The sequence below is a fragment of the Mchenga conophoros genome, linkage group LG11 (assembly GCF_057382185.1).
Source record: "Mchenga conophoros isolate Kocher_MC1m ecotype Shallow Benthic linkage group LG11, M_conophoros_male_GT1.1, whole genome shotgun sequence".
Lineage (NCBI taxonomy): Eukaryota > Metazoa > Chordata > Actinopteri > Cichliformes > Cichlidae > Mchenga > Mchenga conophoros.
The window spans coordinates 12133592-12152415 of NC_140536.1; the positions used below are offsets into that span (position 1 = coordinate 12133592).

At 45.3% G+C, this 18824-nt stretch overlaps 1 protein-coding gene across 2 annotated transcripts in view; it reads right to left on the bottom strand.

The window, feature by feature from the left end:
* Positions 1 to 2105: 2105 nt before the first annotated feature.
* Positions 2106 to 18824, bottom strand: part of LOC146563679 (teashirt homolog 1-like) — a 35866-nt gene continuing 19147 nt past the window's right edge. For both annotated transcript variants that reach the window (XM_085290909.1, XM_085290908.1), the window contains one exon: positions 2106 to 7014. In XM_085290909.1, coding sequence (XP_085147035.1) covers positions 3476 to 7014 — 3539 coding nt within the window. In that variant the 3' untranslated portion in view covers positions 2106 to 3475. The remainder of the gene's footprint in view (positions 7015 to 18824) is intronic.

Genomic DNA, 18824 nt, shown 5'->3' on the forward strand with positions numbered 1-18824 from the left:
ATATATATATATATATATACACACACACACACATATATATATATACACACACACACACACACACACACACACACACATACATATATATATATATACATATATATATATATATATATATATATATATATATATATATATATGTGTGTGTGTGTGTGTGTAGGTTAATACTCCCTCCCCATGTTCCCACCAGCCCAGGTAATTTTGTTATTCTGTTTGCGCCCTCTGTCTACACCCACCCCTGTCTGCTGTACATAATGGTCCAAGCCCTGGGAGGAAGCAGGCATTTACTTATACAAAACCTTGAGGAAATCCCTACCAATCCTCAGGGCTCACGTTCAGGAGCGCCCAAAACACAAAGGCTATGCAAATCTGCCCAGCCTGCGTTTATCTACCCTCGGTTTCCGTTTGCACCGCGGGAACCAGCATTGTGCTGTGCGTGGCGATTATCGCATGTAATTTACATAGAATACGCACAGGAAACAGTGCACTGATCTCTAACAAAGCAAGAAAGAGTCTCTATCGGCTCAGGAGCTATCTGACGGTGCAGCAAAATTACAGGTTTAGCTGTGGGGTATTAAACCTACAAGGTGTTTTTTATTTCTGGTGTGCAGGGAACACTATCTCCTCCAAATGTTGCTTGTTTATCTGCCTTGTTTGTTTTATAACCCAACTCTAGCAGTCCCCTCTCTGAGAAAGCTGCATCTTCAGCCAGGGCTAATCTGCCCTCTGCCTGTGTTTCCTTTGTCACTGAATCCATGTATCAACACAGCGAGGTGCAGTCAGATTTAGGAGGTGTGTAATTGCACAAAGACACTCGTGCTAATATAGCTGGGAGACTGAGTATGTGTGACTGACTCAGCTGACACAAGACATGTTGTGAGTGTGAGGAATGGAAGTCATAACACTGCAGCATGGCTTCATCCATACAAAGGCTGGTACTGTAAGTACTCTATCAGAAACCTGAGACATGAGGGCGAAATGAGAGATCGGATTCCTGATGCAGACGCTTCACCTGCGGGACTGCCCGGAGAAGAAAACCCCAAAGCTTGTTGATACCTTTGGCTGGGGGTCACACAGAGGTCGTGGCCCCTAATAAATCTCCTTTCAGCTTTCACACCGACTGAATACTGAGGCAGTTCTATAAATTTAATAAAGCTGGATGTGAAACATAACAAAAGTCAACTGCGCGCACACACACACATACAAAAACAAAACAAAACTAAAACACAAAACTGATGACACAGAAGCTGTGTGATTTGTCCAAAACAGTAATTACGAAATATCTGAAAATGATCAGTAAAGTGGAACGAGAAACTGCAACAACTTCCACTATATCTGACTAACAATTTAAAAAACACACACAAAAAAGCCTGTATCCAGTGATAAGTGACACTTCATCAAAAAAAAATACAGTTGGACAAATCAACCAAAAAATGTGTACATGTGCTAAAATAGTAGCATTTATTGCACACATGTATTCAATTTGGTTGTGATTAATGTGACACAGGCCGCAGATTCACCCATAGCGTCTCAAGAATCACATAAAATGTATTATTCAGTTTTGATTATAGGCTCCCTATTGCCCCTTTTTTTTTTTTTAAACTTAAGCAGAACAGACAGCCATCTGATTTTGCTCCAAGAAGACACGCAAAAAATACACTGCCGTCATTAATACAACACTGATTCTTTCAGAACGTCCCTCCGAAGGCCAGTCACAAGCCTAGCATGGGTTTCTTACTGTACAATAGGCACCCTTACAGGCTTATCATCCCCGTCATCTTCATCATTATAATCATTGGTGGTATGATGCGGCTCAGTCATCAGTTGTAAGTATGACACCAGTGACTTTTATTTTGTCTAACAATTTGGGAAAAACATAAAAGCAGGCCTGTTACAGAACACAGAATATGTACCAGCAGCAAGACGTTTCGAATCTCACCTCCAGTTTGCTAAGAATAGCCCCAGGAAATCCTGTTACACTGGGTTAGGATTTGACATGGGTGTACACACTTGACTTTGCTCGAGAGCAAATTCTACAAAGCCGAGTTTTTACATTTTGAGTTTGGTGCACCGCCATGACAAAAGAACACACAACCACAAAAATCTGACTGTTAACAACTGCTTTGGGGTTTATTTTACAATTCAGAGAGAGAGAGAGAGAGAGAGAGAGAGAGAAAAGAAAAATGAAACAAACTAATCGGTGCTAAAAAGTCGTGGTTTTTTTTCTTTCTTTACAATATTGTCGATAAAACATTGAAATGTATAGTCATTGTGCATCGCTTATTTATTTTCCACACCATTTCATGCATCAAGTTGGATGCAAGTAATAATTAAAATCATTTCTGTAAACCAAGCCAAAGAAGCTAAATTTGTATTTTTCTTTAAAAAAAAGGTCATTTCGTAGCTCTACAGCATATATCTATGTACACCATCTGTTTTTATTTTTTAGCTTTTTCTTTTTGTATATAAAAATGACAATATAAAAGTTCAAGAATGCACACACCTTAAGATACAAACAATTTTGAGCCGTTTTTCAAATGGTAAGATATGTCTCATGGAGTACTGACATTTCACTGGTAATCATTTACACGTGACGGACTGTTCTCTTTACAGCTGAATAAAGCGACACAGTTTAGAAAGAGAAAAGTTGTAACAAACCATACACCTGGAAAATTGCTATGAGGTGATACTTCACAACAAGGAAAAAGTTTCTGCAGCAAACTTGCATACCGATGGCCGTTCATTTCCACTGATTAACTCAGAACCAGAAGCAGCATTTCACTTTTTCCAAATGTTCATGTGATCTTTTTTTTCCCTCTTTTTTACACTGACAGATTTATGAGCAGGCCATTCATCATCAAAAACATTGCCGTGACAGAAACCCAAGAAGGAAAGAGGGGCGGGGTGGGGGTGGGGTGATAATCCTTGATCTTTTAAAATCTGATTTTGACAAATGCAAGATATTTCAAAACATGTTCTCTTTACAAATTCAACTGTCTAAGGTGCTACTTCAGTCTTTCGGGGTATTCTTTCATTCTTTTGGTGTATACATTGAATTTTCCACCTTCTTCATATCAAGTAATATACAGTTATCTTTTCCACCAATTCTGTCCACTCGCCACTTTTACCGTTGAAGCAGTAGTTGTATTTTTGCCATGAAAAGATTAAAATATCGTGTTTAACCTTGATTCACTAAAATACATGCACAGATCAGACAAATAGCATATAAATATATTACAAAATAAGTGTAAAAAAGCTTGGCAAAACAAAAACAAATTGACATGAAAAGACATGGTCCAGTCAGGCAGTTATCACAAAAAAAAAATTAATAATAATAAGACTTGATTTTTATTTTTATTTTTCTGGCGGCTCAGTTCGGCCCAGTGCAGTAACTGTGAACAACGTCATTTTTAGTGCAATGAAAATCGAGTCAGTTCCACAGCTGTCAGTCTTTACTCTCAGCTCGAGACATTGTTTAAACCTTCTCCATTTTGTCTAGCTTCTCCAGTTTCTCCAAAGCGGTGACAAACACCAGGTGGTCCTCTGGAGACTTGCCATGGGTCTTGCTGAGGTGCAGTTTGACTGCGTGTTTGCTGACGAATGTCCGATTGCAAAGTCTGCACTGGTACACGGAGCCTGTGTCGTCCTCTGGCGTGGTCAAGGCTGACAGGGGGCTGCCGAATATCATTTTGTCTGTGATCACCTTCGAGGCAGCCTGCTGCTCCCGTAGGTGCTCAGCTGACAGTTTGGACAGGTCCTTCAAGCTGAAGCCCAGGTGAGACTCCAGGTGGCTGATGTAGGAGGAGGGAGTCCTGAACTGAGAGGCACAGTCACCACAGAGGAACACGGGCTGGCACGAGTCCATGTTCTTGAGAAACTTGGTGCCCCCAGTTCGTCTCAGCTGGTACTTGACATTAGCCAGCCAGTGGGATATGGTAGTCATGGAGAGGCCCGTGAATTTACAGATGTGGACCCTTTCCTGAGGGCCCAGGTCGGTCATGGCGTAGCGGCCCTCTGGGGTCTCCCTCAGGCTAGACGCAAACTGTGCCTGCAGAATGAGGAGATGCTGGGGATTCCAGTTTGACTGTCTCCCTTTCCTCTTCTGCACTGGGGAGAGGTCCTCGAGGGCATCCTCAAACGCGCTGCCATCAGCGTCCGACTTCTCTGAGATGGAGGAGGGAGTTGAAGATTTGGGCGTAAGTCTCCCGGTGAGGTTCTTTACCATGTCTGAAATGTCCATCAGAGCGTTCTCTCTCAGGGGTGAGGAGACTGTGTCAGGGAGGGAAATAAGGGGTTTGTTACCATTTACGCTACTGTTGGTCAAAAGTGCACTGCTGCTTTTGTTGTTGTTGTTGTTGTTGCTATTAGTGGCGGACTTATTTTTACTCAGGTCTATGGGCTGGTCATTATTTTCATACAGCTGGTAGTGGTTGACGGGCTCAGCTGGCTTGCCCTGAGGAGTTGGGTTGAAAGCTGGCTTTTCCATCATGCTGTTGCTGATTTTGTAAAGCATAGACAGTGGATCTGCTGCGGGACTTACTGGTTTTGAGGCTTTCCCCAGGTGTGTGTTCATGATTGATTGGAGTGCGCTAAGAGGGTTGATGAAAGGACTTTCAGGTGAGTGATCGGTGATGATGGCAAGACTGTTTCCGTTAGTTACTGGGGATTGGCACGTCTCAGAACCATTCTTTGAATGGTTGCTGTGGCTATCTACTAGGCTCTCTTTGGGCTCCTTCTTGCAGATAAGCTCTGAATCTACACTGCCCGGGCTGCTACTTCTCATACCAGATGGTTTACCTACAGAAAAGTCATTTGGAGATGCCAAATGCTCTCGCTGTTCTCTCAGTGCAGGGGAAGGGGATTTTCCCAGCGATGGTTGTCGGCATCGTTCCAGGCTCACCATCTTCTCCTCCTTTTCTTTCTTCACAGTGGCAGCTTTTCCTGTCACTTTCTCCACGAGCTCCTCCATGGCGGTGACATTGCTCCTTAGGGGAGTAGGAGAGGAAGGGCTCCGAGGTGAGTGGATGACTGAGTTGGGGTCGCTCACAAGACTTCGTAGACCACTGTTAAACATTGGCTGCATCTGAACACTCTGAACAGTCGGGGGTAGAACAGTAGCTGAGCTTTTCACGGCACCCTGCAGCTGGTAGGCCGCATGAATGCTAGGGTAGCCACCCCAGGTGGGCGTGCCTGTCTGAGCCTTGCTGATAGCACTAGATACTGTGTTCTCAAGGGATTTGAGAATATCTAAACCCTCTTTAGGGGTCTCCTCCAGGTCTTCTTCTCTAAGGTATTTATACGAGGTGGTGTCAGTCTCAGATTTCTCACCTGAGTCGTCTTTCTCTTCCTTGATTTTTTTCTCCACTTGCTCGCCTCCTTCGACTTTTTCATCCTCACCCGCTTCCCTCTTTTCCTCTGAGCCAGAGGATAGTGCAGGAGACACTGGCTGGGACTTAACCATACTGGGAACAGGGAGTCTGGTGGTGGTTGGCGGTAATGGGATAGACTGAATCTTTTCTTCCACCACTGGATCAAAGACTAGCTGCTTGCCCTTTTTGGAAGCAGAATTTGTGACCTTCAAAAAGTGACCTGTAACCATCATGTGGGCAGTCAGCTGCTGCAATGTATCATGGGAGCTCCCGCACTCCATGCATTTTAGAATCTGTGCTTTGCGAGCTTCAAACTGCCATGTGTAGCTGGCACCATTCTGGTAGCCATAGCGGTTGTTTGGCGTAACATAGGGGTTAGCTGCAGCTTTTGTGTCTTTGCCAGCATCCCCAAGAGAGACACTGCCACCACCACTACCAGCATGGATAGAGTCTGGGGAGCATGGAGAGACTATAGCATCTTGGATAGCACGTTTTTTAGCTGAAGTGGGCACCAGTTTAGTGGCCAAGGCTGGCACTGGTTCTTTGAGAGGCACTTTCTGGTAATGCTTGGTCTTGATCATATGAACGCTGAGATCTTGTAGAGATTCAAATGAGTGGCCACAGTACATGCATTTCAGAACTTTCTGGGCGTCCTCTTTCCCCTCCATTTCCATCAAGGAACGCTTACGTGGTTTGGACCAGCGCTTTCCCTGATCTTCCTCTTTGTCTTTGTTGTCATCTCGATAGTGGCCCGTCTCATTCATGTGGACCGTCAAACCCACCAGTGTGTCATAGGCAGCACTGCAGTCTTTGCAGCGGAACTTGCTCGCACCAGTAAAAACAGAGCCATACAGCTTGTTGTTCTGTCGGTAGAGCTGCACTGTGCTGAAGAGGCTAGGCTCTGGTAAAAGGTGATAGGGGGTCTGCTGAAGTGTTTTGGCAAGTGCTGCCTGATGCCAGTCATAGGCTACACCACTACCATTACTGGCAGCAGCACTGCTGCTCCCACTGCTGCTGGTTGCACTGTGGCTGCTAACAGAGCTAGCTGCTGTGCCATTTGTACTGCCACTTGCGCTCCCTGTGTGGTTGACAGTGGTGCTGGAGGTCTTGCCGTTATGGTGACTGCTAGCCATGTTGACCCCACTGCTCTTATTTATGGTTGTAGTTGTGGCCACAGAGGCAGTAGAGGCAGGCTCTGGACTAGTGAGGGCACTGTTGACACTGCCAGCTGCAGCAGGCTTAGATTTCATGATGTCCATTGTGATGCTAGACCAAGAGGCATCTGAGATGAGGTTTGCATAGACGGCCTTCATCTGTGCCAGGCTGTCCTGGAAAGAGAGGCCGTTGTTGGGACGGAAGGGAAAAGCTGAGCCCTCCCTCTCCTGACCATCCCTGGAAGAGGTGCTCTTGAAGTCTGCAAGTCGGTCGCTAGCATCACTAAGCGGAGACCCGTATCCAGCGTCAGGGTTAGTGCCATTGCTGAGTGGGGAGTCTCTGTAGCTAGGTGGTCGGCCCCCATCCACGTCTTCTTCTTCCTCGTTGCAGAGGAACTCAGTGTCCTGGCCGTCTAATGAGAGGCCGTCATCTTGCAGGTGCTCTTCCTCATCGTGAGCAGCTGCCTTAAGCTCGTCCTCGGGCATGTACGCTGGAGTACAGAGAGACAGCAAGAGAGGGGAGATAAAAATGGAGGGGGGGGGGGAGGGGGAGAAGAAAAGAGGTCAGCTCAGTGAAATTAAAGATTTACAGCACACTAACAGGACCACTGTCAAAATAACATGGAATGAATGCTCAATGGTGGGAAATGCAGGCTTTTATTCTCACCCAATGTGAGTGTGCGTATATGTCTGCATGCATGCATGACTTTGTGTGTACTTTGCACACATGTGTCTCTGAAAGCCAGTGGTGAAAAAAACCTCCAAGGGAAAAATAAATCACTGAGCTTCTGACAGTTGTCCTTTTCCTTCCCAACTATCTATTCCTCCACACATGCCTCATGTTCCCCAGGAAATGACTGGCTGTTTGGCCTTGTTAGCCAGCTGCATGCTTACATGTTCAGCTCCCTCCCTTCTCTTTCTTTCTCACTTTTCCAAGCCTGTACTGCATCTCACTCATCTAGTCCATGAAGCCTAGCTCCTCTCCCATTCAAGTTATTCGACTGGAGAGGGACAGAAGAAAAAAATTACCACTTTGGAGATATCAGTTTTCCTAACCCACTCCAATTAGCTGACGGTCACTGTGCTACTATGCAGGAACTGGAAAAACAATGCTCTCTGGTTTGAGAGCGATACAAATGCAACCAGTTTATATATTTGCACTCCAGCTGTTCGATGATCCACAACAACACGGACAATGTCTTAAAAAGACAAATTAAAACAGGAAGGCAAACACTCGATTAAAGAAAAAAAGCCAAGCGGAAACAGAACTAAGATGTAACAGGTTTCAAGGAGAAAAAAAAACGTAAAAACAAACGAGATTGAAAGACAGACTACGTGCATTTGGAGGCGTGCATTTTTGTGAGTGTGTGTGTGCATGCAAAGAAAGGCACAGTAAGCATTAGCAAGCTGCGCAGACAGGAGATGGTTAGGGGGAGAATAAGTGAATGAGTAGAAGACGTGGGAGAGAAAGAAAAAGTGAGCAGGAGGCGGTGGGTTTGTTAGGTGGGGAGAGGCGGAATGAGAGGGGAAAAAAGGGAGAAAGAAGAGGGTGAGTGAGGCAGGGAGACAGGAGAGACGGCCCCCTAGCTTCTTCCTTTATCTCCTTCCTGCATGGTGAGATGTGTGTCCTACATGCCAGTATCAGTCTCTCCCGATGAAACAGATGTGCTGTCAACTTCAAACGGCACGCTAACCTGTCATATCATAATCTAAGTGGACATAATACCTGATATATATACACTGGCACCATTTACTGCTGCCTGAGAGGAGATGGGTGGAGGGTGGAGGGTGGTGGGTGGCGGCGGGGAGGAGGTGAGCAGCTGCACCATCAACTGTGAGTATGTGATGATGTGCATGTGCGTACGTGTGAGTGCCTCCGTAAGTGCCTGTTTGCGATTGCGACTCCGCACGCATGCTCACCTTCCGTGCCCATGTGTGTACTTTATGCATTTTTCCCCCCCCACTCGTACACATTTGCTCTTACAGCGCGAACCTGAACCCACCGACCATAATATTGCCTATAAGTCTGAGTTCGCTGTGTGCTACTGATACACCCTTCTCCAAATGAGCAACATACTCCCCTAACGCCTGACAGGATTTCTGTGAAATGAGAGCACTACAGGAGAACCTGGCTGCGCTTCAATCCCACTGACAGACTGAGACCGAGACAGTTTCTAAAACTCCTGAAAATCCCTAACACAGCAGATTAGCATTATGTGCTGTACTCTCTACAACACATCTGCAGAGTGTCTTCTGCTACAGTGCCTTCCCTCTCACTAACCCGCTTCCAAAAGAGGAGGCTATCAATACATATCAGCCTTTTTAATATACAAAGCATCCTGCAGAACGGCTATCCATTCTTCTCAAGCACACAGGAACGGCGCAAGCATACAGTAGGAATTACCTATGTGAATCACTCACATCAGCTGCAGCCAAAAAAAACAGCTAGCTGGCAGTGTTCAATAAGTAGACACGCAGATACACAGACAGCAGGAATGAGAAGCAGCAGATCAGAAATATCCCTGGGTGAGTGACAAAACACAGACTGCAGCAGGGAGGGGCTTCGAACGATGAGCAGGTCGCCAGGGAACCCTTTGACGATCCCTGTCAATCAATTCCTGTCCTGCCATGTTGTCATGGAAACAACAAAGAGGGAGATATCAAAAGCCCACAGACAAAAGACTGGCAGAGACAGACATCTGTAAAAATCACAGGCAGCAAGTGGACGGCTTCGCAAGCCATAAACGTACAACGTTCGTGATGAAACTTGAGTCTGAAATAAATGATCTCTCCATCTGTTTTGAGATGCTGCATGAATTCTGACAGGATGCTAAAACCCAACAAATATTAGAAGCTACGCATCAACTCAATCACCCGCAACTTGAAGAAGTGCGATTGTGACTGGCGGCCAGATTAAGCCCCTTCTCTTCTCCTGGATGCACATATGCAGAGCAACACCAGCAGCAAGGGGCGGGCCCGGGAAGGGCTGGCGTGCCGTCCCTGGCGGTTTGGTTTGCCGAGTGGGTGATGGCTGTGAGCAGGGCCATCTGCACGGGCGCCAAAGCGCCTGTCACTTTTGCTCGGGGACGTGCCGCCATCAAGGAGACAGGCGGCAGTGCGGCCAGGATAGGACTGCAGACTCACTGTCACAAGCAGCAGCAATCAAGCCCGCCACCAGCCACGCCAGATCACCAGCAACAACAACAACAGCAACAACACGGGGAAAGGAAGCAAGACTTATCCACCCAGTGTCTCTGATCTCCTGGTACCTGCTCAGAGGGTTAATGTAGCGCTAACAAAAAGGCTTATAAAATTTGTAAAGTAGCAAAATGGGTTTGTAGAAGCCCCTTTAAGTGTTGTAAAGAGCTCTTTGAAAAATGCATAATGCACAAATAGATTGACATACACACTTAATAGAGCTGTAATGCATGCATTATCAAAGGTTTTCATGTCTCTGGTTACCAAATACACTTTGGAACACAGACCCTTATTTGATTAGAGATAAGAGCTTTAAAAGAGCTCAAGTATGTGTTTTGTTCCCATCTGCCTCATTTATTATTATTCATATTTAAATGAGATAGTTCCTGAAGGACTACCCAACTAATGCACCCATGAAGCACCCTTGATTCTAACTTCTGCCTAATATGTAAAGATTGCAGAGCGCCGTGCGCCATTACAGATGTTTGCTATCGCAATCCGTGATCAAGTTTGTGCGTTTAACGCGAGCACTCAGGGACCACACCAGAAACGAGTCTGTGCAGTGCCCTGTTATGTTTGATATCATGTTTTCTGATGAAAAGTCTTTGGTGAACGCCCTGCCTGCTGCCTCAACACAACACTGGGCCTCACAGCGAGACAGAGCGATGGACCTATGTACAGATCATCTCTTAAACATTTTCTCCGTCTACACGCAGCGTAACTTTGTGTGTGTGTGTGTGTGTGTGTGCATGACTTTTGTAAATGATAGCAAATGAAATACAACCAGCGGGATACGTCAGCTTTTTTGGCGAGGAGCAGAGCAGAAACATATCACTCCTTTTCAAAACTTTGCATCTTTCTCCGCCCTACCCATTTTTTCCTTTTTTTTGCTTTCTCCTTTTTCTTTGCTGCGAGTCTGCTGGTTGTTAAATCAATAAAACTCTCTGTCAGGCTCGCAGAGCTTCACCATTTGGCCGCTGTCAAAGCCAAACAAACCAGATAAGAAAGGCAGAAAGGCGATGAAACGAGCGAGAGAGAGGCAGAGAGGGGGGGGGGGGGGGGGGGGGGGGGCAAGAAGGGGATGAAACCAGTCAGCCTCCCCTCGCCACCACCTCCGTTTCACCAGCAATCCCTCCTTCTATTTATTTACACACATTTCTTTATTTATTTGATGTGAGTTTGGGAAGAGGGGGCAATCACGGCAGTCATTTGCGGCACTAATGTCCAATCATGGGGCCCTTCACTCATGTGATTTAGGCAGTGCAGGAGTGGGGTTCGCGGCGCAGAATGGTGCGAGGAGGGTGTAGAAGGCGGCGGTGAGGTGGGGGGCAGAGGCCGTTTAGGCCGGCCCCTAATAGGAAACTGGCAGTCTTATTCCTTCCCCAGATTCTGTTTGTCACCCCGCTCTCCATTACGTGCCTCCCAAGCCTGATGGCTTTGGACAGGAGCTGATCAAAAAGCCATCGCTTGACCTACACGCCGTGGCAGAACGAGACTCACGTCCTGCGCAGGGAGAGGAGAAGATGAGACAGAAGAGGAGAAGGAGGGGTGTATGTCAGTGCGTGGTGCAGAGCTGGAGAAAGAGGGAGGGTGATAGCTCTCGGACCGGGACAAGAGGGCTGTAAATAAAATGACATTATTATTTCCTCTGTCCCGTCATGTAGAAAAGCCAATTATGGTAATGCTGCTGCCAGCGTGTCAGAGGGAATGCTGGGATGTGCTTCCTGTGAAGCGGCTAACATGAGAGCAATGCCCTGATCAGGAACACAGGCCTCAGTTTGACAAGATACTGAACAGATAGGAAGAACAAGAAATAGCGAGGGACAAGGGAGAGAGAAAGCGAGAGGGGTAAGGCCTTGTTTGCTTAATAGATAAATATTAATACACCTGGATGGATTGAGGACCTATAGTCATCTATTCACTTTCAAATAGTTCACTTTCAACGAGGTGTAGAAAGTAACAAAATAAACACCAGTGAGGAGGTGTGTCATACAGAATCTTATTAAGTTCAGCTTGGTGATGTGAAAATGATAGAGATGCCTGAGAGAAGTTATCGACCCCAAAAGTTCATGAATTATATTCTGTCACACCTCAAAATTTGACGAGATGAATTATGCAAAGGCGACGGTGAAAGAGCCGGATATTGAGGGTGAAGGCGATCATTTACTTTAGAAGCTAATTCGTTCTCATCTCATCTCAGGCTTCTCCACGGTATCCCGTTCTTAAAAATTCCTCCCGCGCTTGATAGGGGTTCTCTCCTTAAAATAATTCCTCAGCTACCTTTCTCCTTTAACTCTCATCCATTAGCCCTTCTTTCTCTTTTTCTCCCACCCTCCTCCTCTTCCTCCTCCCCTCTCCGGCTTTGCTCACACGCCCACATGGGCCCCTCCCAAGCGGAATAATGGGAGCATATGGCCTAGGCAGCACCTACAGGGCCTTAAATAACTGCTGCAGCATTCCAGCTCGCTGTACCAATTTATCTCTCTCCCCCCCCCTCCCCCCCTTCCTCTTTGCACCCCATTTCAAAACACTTCTAGCTTGAGTTGAGCTCAGCAGACAGCAGCGGATGGGACATGTTGTTCTTCAGACACATAGCAACATAATGGACTGACACAGAAAGTGGTGTAAAAGTGATTAAGCGTCGTGCGCATGGTACTGGTGTTGAAATCCAGTTTTATTGGCAGATATTCACTGGCCTTCTTAGCGATCATTTTGCACCGGCAAATACCTCAAGTCGTGTTGCGTTACGGTGAGCTAGTAGCATTATTTAAACTCACTGCAGTGATGCTTTAGATGGTGTTGTGTGTTGAGTGAGCTGAGTGTATACATATCAATGCTGGACCTTTATTTGCCAGTCTGTCCGTTTAAGTTCTTGGCCGACAGCTACTGAAAGCAAAGCATATGCTAGCTGGAAGTTGTAAGAGTTTCCTTTTGGTCTTTGAGAGAAAGGAGCTCAGGTTCAGTGTGTTTTGAAAGAATAAAAATGCATACAAAGCGTCCACTTAGTTGCCTAAATTCTGTTCACCTGATGAGATTACTGTCCTATAAATGTGGGGCTGAAGAGGCGCTAACCTGCTACAAGTCACACTCTCGTGTAAATATGTCCCGCAGAGTTCCTTCTATACGACCTTAAAAAGAATGATATATGGATTAATGGGCAGCTCGTGTTGGAGTGTTTATGCACACGAGTGCCATGTAAGTGCCTGGGCAGGTGTAATGTCTAAGTAGAGGGGCTGAATGTGTGCGCAAATGAGAGAGAGTGAGTGCGAAAGGTGCTGCTGTTTTATTTATAGAGCCAGCGCTATTTATACCCAACTCAAAGATCAGTTCAGAGAAGCTTGCTTGTGGGCCACAGCCAAGATCACTCTCCATTACGGTGCATGCTTAACACCAAAACACACACACGCACGTACACTCTCGCCTATATGCGAGGTGGGGCTGCGGTTGCCATCATATCTGCTTTGTACGTATACACACAGTAACAAAACAATGTGATTTAGTGCGCATACGGTACAGCCATGCATTCGTTCACAAAGGGGTGGATGAGGAAGGGGAGAGGGTGGGGGTGCATGGGGGTGAGCCCACACTGACTGACTGAGTGTTCTTCATGGAGTACAGCAGGCTTTAACATGCTCAGGGATCAATACAGTGAACCAGCGCCAATCGATTGCAATTCATCTGGCTATTTTTTTTTTTTTTACATTTCATTCTCACCCACTCACACTGCACGCTGAGCAGCAACCCTGCGAGGCAATACATAAATAAACATACACACATTTGCATACAGAAGCACACACACACACACACCTGAGCCGCTGGAATGATGCCCCCCCCCCCCCCCCCCCCGGCCCCTTGCAAAAGCGTGTTCAATAAACCCGTATGGAATTTATTTATTTTTATTGAGCATATCAGCCCATCCTGGTCCTCTCTGCATAACAAGGCCTGTATAATTAAACCATAAATTTCAGTGCGCTCCTTTAATTACCACAGACAATGTCAGGAGGCAGCAGGGTAAACAAATGGCTTTGAAGTGAGCGAGGGAAAAAAAAAAAAAGGTTCGACACAGCAATGGAGAAGCTGTTCATTTTGGTGAGAATGTTGTTGCACTTGAAAAGGATGAAATGTTAAAAAGAGTGTACGTGCTCGGGGAGTACAGTATGTATTTTTTTTCCTCCCTCCTGCCTTTTCTAAGAATACTTTTGAGGGATGCAGTTTTGTCTCAGAGTGAAGGAAGAAACAATCAGCGCATTGCTGCAAGCATGACGACGTGCAAATATGTATGTCTGGATGAGCACAGTACACTTGCGACTACTAATAAACTGAGTAATGGAGTGGGTGTTTTGGGTGTGTGTGTGTGTGTTTGCATTTGTGCCTTTTTTAAGCCTCTTTTTCCCATGAACACACAGAAGATGCAGATGGTACGCTCGTGTTTATATGTAGTTTACGGGGAAGCCAAGTTTCTTGAGTATGACTGGAGACACCTTTACGGTCTTCAACAGCATACATCATATACAAATGTGTGTGTTTGTGTGTGTATTGTGCACACGTGTGTAAGCTTTAGGTCAATGTCAACACACAGACCTGTTTCTCAGCAGCTTAGCTAATTACACAAGAGCCCTGAAGGCCACTTAGAACAGGTTAGCTAATTAACAAACAGGCTGATTGCAGATTAATTGAGAGGTGTTCCTAATCTTCACCCCTAAATGCAATGACAAATGCTAACTGGCACTAATTAGGCTGGTATGGAGAGCTGAGAGTGGAGGCTGTATTTACAGTTACCGTGGCTCATATGGATGTGTGGCTTGTATCCAGCTGCCTCTTTCAGACCTGCCAACAGGTTAAAGCAAATGAAACTTTAGTGAAAGTACGAGGAGGCTAAGAGGTAGTGAAGACAGCTTCATCAGCAGCCTTTTTAGGCTGCAGTGCGATGTGGCCTCAGTATGCATGATACATTTATGGTATTTTCTGTGCGCAAGAGTAACTAATACATATTTGAATAGCTCACTTATATTAGAATGTGAATATTTACTTATTTGCAGAAAGAGAGGAAAATTGTTCAATACAACACTGTGCAAAATTGGTGGGACACAACGGATAACTATAGGCCACTGGCGCCTCTAAATGTGGAACACTGCATCCTGAATTATTATTACAACTGGCAGTAAATTTTTTTAAGTGCTGCTTTTTTTGCAGTCTCTGTGAAAGAGAAACATGTCCCACTTTACCTGTGGGGATAGTACTTTTGAAAACTCCCTCTCATATGTCTATTGAAAGCCTACTGTTAAGACTACACTATTTGCAGTTTGACCTTTCCCTGCGTGTGAGGATTGGTTCCCTCAGCTTCAGCATGAATGGCGCGCACAGAACATGAAACCTGAAACGGTGTCAACACAATGGGTTAAGGTGGATTACAAGGACAAAATAAAGAGAAATAGGACCCTCGGTGGGGATCTGAACCGGCACCCATCTGTGGATGATCACCTGCCAATAGAAAATGTACTTTATTCACAAGCCACACACACACAATCTTGCAATTTTCACAGCCACTAAAACTACTCCCCAAGGCCCGACTTCTTCTAACTTCCATCTGCCTAGAAAAATTTATCATTCAGTTCCCCTGTCTATCACACACACACACACACACACACATACACACCTGTGCCTTTTAAGCTGCCCACCCTCCCCAAACATGCACACGCACTAAGTTTCCACCTGGACTCTTTCAACCTCTGACCCCACCCTCACTCCTTCTTATAATCCTTCTCTCCATCCATTGACTTCATTGCTTCCGTCTTTCTTTTGCAACACCTGCGCTTTTAAATCCCTACATCAGGATGGCCCATTTTACCTGAACAAACACACACACTGCCAGTAAACACACACAGAAGTACCTACACGTCCTTACCCAGATCCCAGGAAACACACACAAACGCAAGTATGTACAAACACACACACACGCACGCACACACACATGCACTGTCCCTGACAAGACAACAGCCAGCAGCAGCTGCTTCCATCTCCTAGCAACAGCCAGCCTGATAGATGACCCAACGATGGATAATTACCGTAAATCACCACAGCTCACACACTAAAGGAGAGAGAGGGGCAAGGGAGCTTAAGAAAGACTGAAAATGTAAGAGAGAGGGAAAGAGCGGGGATTGAGAGGGATCAGAACTCGAGGGCTTGGGGCTGGTCATGTGTGCACTAATGCACATTGATGAGCTCAAATTCATCTGCTTTTTAAAGCACACACACACAAACACACACACACACGTATACATTTAATTCAGACAACATGCTCTCCTACACACATGCAAAGGTGCTCACCGTATACATAAACGTGTGTGTGTGCAGCACACAAACACAGTCACACAGTGTCAGCGCTGTGGCTGTAATCTGAAACCACAGGCCCCACCTTCCTATAGAGGAGCTTGTCTGTCACAGGTTCCCATCTTTTTGCACAAAGGTGCCTATCAAAGGCCAGAGGGTGCTGTACAGTGAGTCTGCGCAGTGCTCTAGAGCACAGTTAGGAATGGAAACAGCAGGCTGCTGCTTAGAAACTCTGACAACATGATTGCCTTTGATTTGTTTGAGAAGTGTTTGATTTAAGATATTGACCAGATGGATGCCAAAAAGTTCTCCAAACATGCTCTTTTTTTCTTTTATTTGGAAGCGAATGTCTGATTTGAGAATCATTCCTATTTTTTTTTAAAACCCTCTACCGACAATGATAAAGCAGATTTGCATAATGTCACATCCAACTACTGACATGCAGTCTGTATTCCATGAATTCTAAATATAGCAACATGACAAACTACCTCCAGAAGAACAAAGTTTACTCCAAATTATCAACAGATCTTCGATATGCACACGCAGCTGCTCCATTTACTTCCCCATCATTTTCAGCTCTCCCAGACATGCAATCTGTCCTTCTCTCTCTCCCTTCTTTCTTTCCTTGCTATTCTCCCCTCCTTCCCTCATTCCCCGACTCCCTCCCTGTGCGAGTCCTGGCTGCTGCAGACATTTGATCTGGCTGCCTTGTGATAGATTGACAGGTAATGAGGAGGTTGAAGGGGCGTTGGAGACAGGAGCAGGTGTTCAGCACAGTCTTTTTGGCCAGCACTAAGCTGCCATGTCCTTCACTGCTGCACCGCACCACTCCGTTTCCTCCTTCTCTCACTCCTTCTTTCCCTCCTTCTTTTCCTCCCTTCTTTCCACCATCCCCCCCCCCCCTTTCTCTTCCTTAGAGAAGAGGACTATGCAATCCATCACACGTTGACACAGTCGGACATAGACTGTCTTTATATGGGAAAAATGCATGGGCCGTGGAAATAAATAAAGAATAGAACATCGTGTCCCATGCTGGCAGCAGCAAACTAGGCCTCGGACTGATCACTCAAACTGTGCCGTGAGGATGAGACTGATTTGGAACATCCGCCTGTAGAGGAGACCAATAATGGCTTCTTATAGCAAAGCTGGCGCTGACATGACTTTTAATGCAAAAAAAAGTTTCCTTTGCAAAATAAAAATGCTTTTGTTTTTAGAAACACCAACATTTTCACATGATTCTAAAGTACATTTCAGAGGCAGACTGTTCAGAAACTCACAGGAGTAAATTTTAGGTATGTTAGTCACGTTATATTAAAAGAGGACTCCCTTACAAGCTTTACAGTACATAATGGTCTAACTCGACACCAATCGGAGGCAGATTTTGACCTGTTTCAGTCCTGCTGACACAGCAGAGCACCACTCTGCATCACACCACACAAGCTAAACAGGAGGATAGAGAAGAGAGAAATCTGATGAGTTGGGAGACGGAGCAGAAATCTGAGGACGAGGATGTGAATGATTGCAGTAGAGACAGCTTTTTTTGGGTCCAACTGTTGAATTGCTACTTTGCTGCATTTATGTGTTGCACTGATTGAATTTAAAATGAGTTATTCTCAATGATCAAGAGCAACAAGAACATTTTGTGTTTAAGTTTAACCCCAAAATGACCTCAGCTTGCTGTAATTGTTCAGAATCAGGTAATATTTGACAGAAAGTCATTTGTGAAGCTTCTCTTGTGTCGGGCAATTTCCTGACATACGCAGACGCAGGATTTAAGGTAGAAATGAACGGTTGCACCTTTGAAACCACCTTAAATGCAGTAACAGAAACTTGAATTGTCGTCATGGGAGCCAACAGGCAGAGACAGCCAGAGGAAAAACAAGGCTTCAGGCTATAAATCCAACCCTCCAGTTTACTGCCCAACATTAAAGGACATGTCACCCTCCTAAATCAGATCACCAAGAGGAGACAGACGGGCTAAAATGGGGAGCATTTGCATGTTCAGTAAAACATTCCTAAGAGCTCAACAAAGTGCTTGACCACTTTCTTTTTGTTATATCCTGCAGTTAAAGATTGTTCATACAATTTGAGATACGTACAACGTGAAGGAGTCAACTAGCTTTCTGTCACGACACACCATTCTGAATGAAAGTAAAGATAGAAATATTTATCGAGCTTCTGTTTTTAATCAGCCTCCCTAAAGGTGGATTTAAACACTGAAACTAGCACTTGGTCTGGTGTCTGACCCACGTTTCTTCCTTTAAATCTACAAAAACAGCAGCTTCACCTGGACAATCTAACAGACAGTTTAATTATTTAATATAATGCCAGATAAGAGTGTGTGTAGAATTAAAGAGGAAGCCACCAGGCTTAAAATTAGCCTATCCCAATTGTCACCCTACTCAAAGAGAACCTGTTTTCTGAAAAAAAAGAAGTCATTGACGTGCAATCACATTCAAACACACTCGCCTGTCAGTTTATAACTCTCCTACTCTCATGCACTCACACACACACACACACACACATACAGACCAAACATCGGCCAACACACAAATAGACACCCACACATACACACTTTTTAAGCCCTTGCCTGGCATCAGCTGTCACACAACCTGTCTCAGAGAACTAAGCAGAGACAGACGCTGTCAACTTAGAGTGCCTCAAATGCCCACATCCACCCAGGCAGAGGAGAAATCAAGCCTGTCTCCCAGTATAATTTGCGCTAATCCTTCATGGGAGATAGTAAAGTCTATGGCATATCTGCCTAATAGCA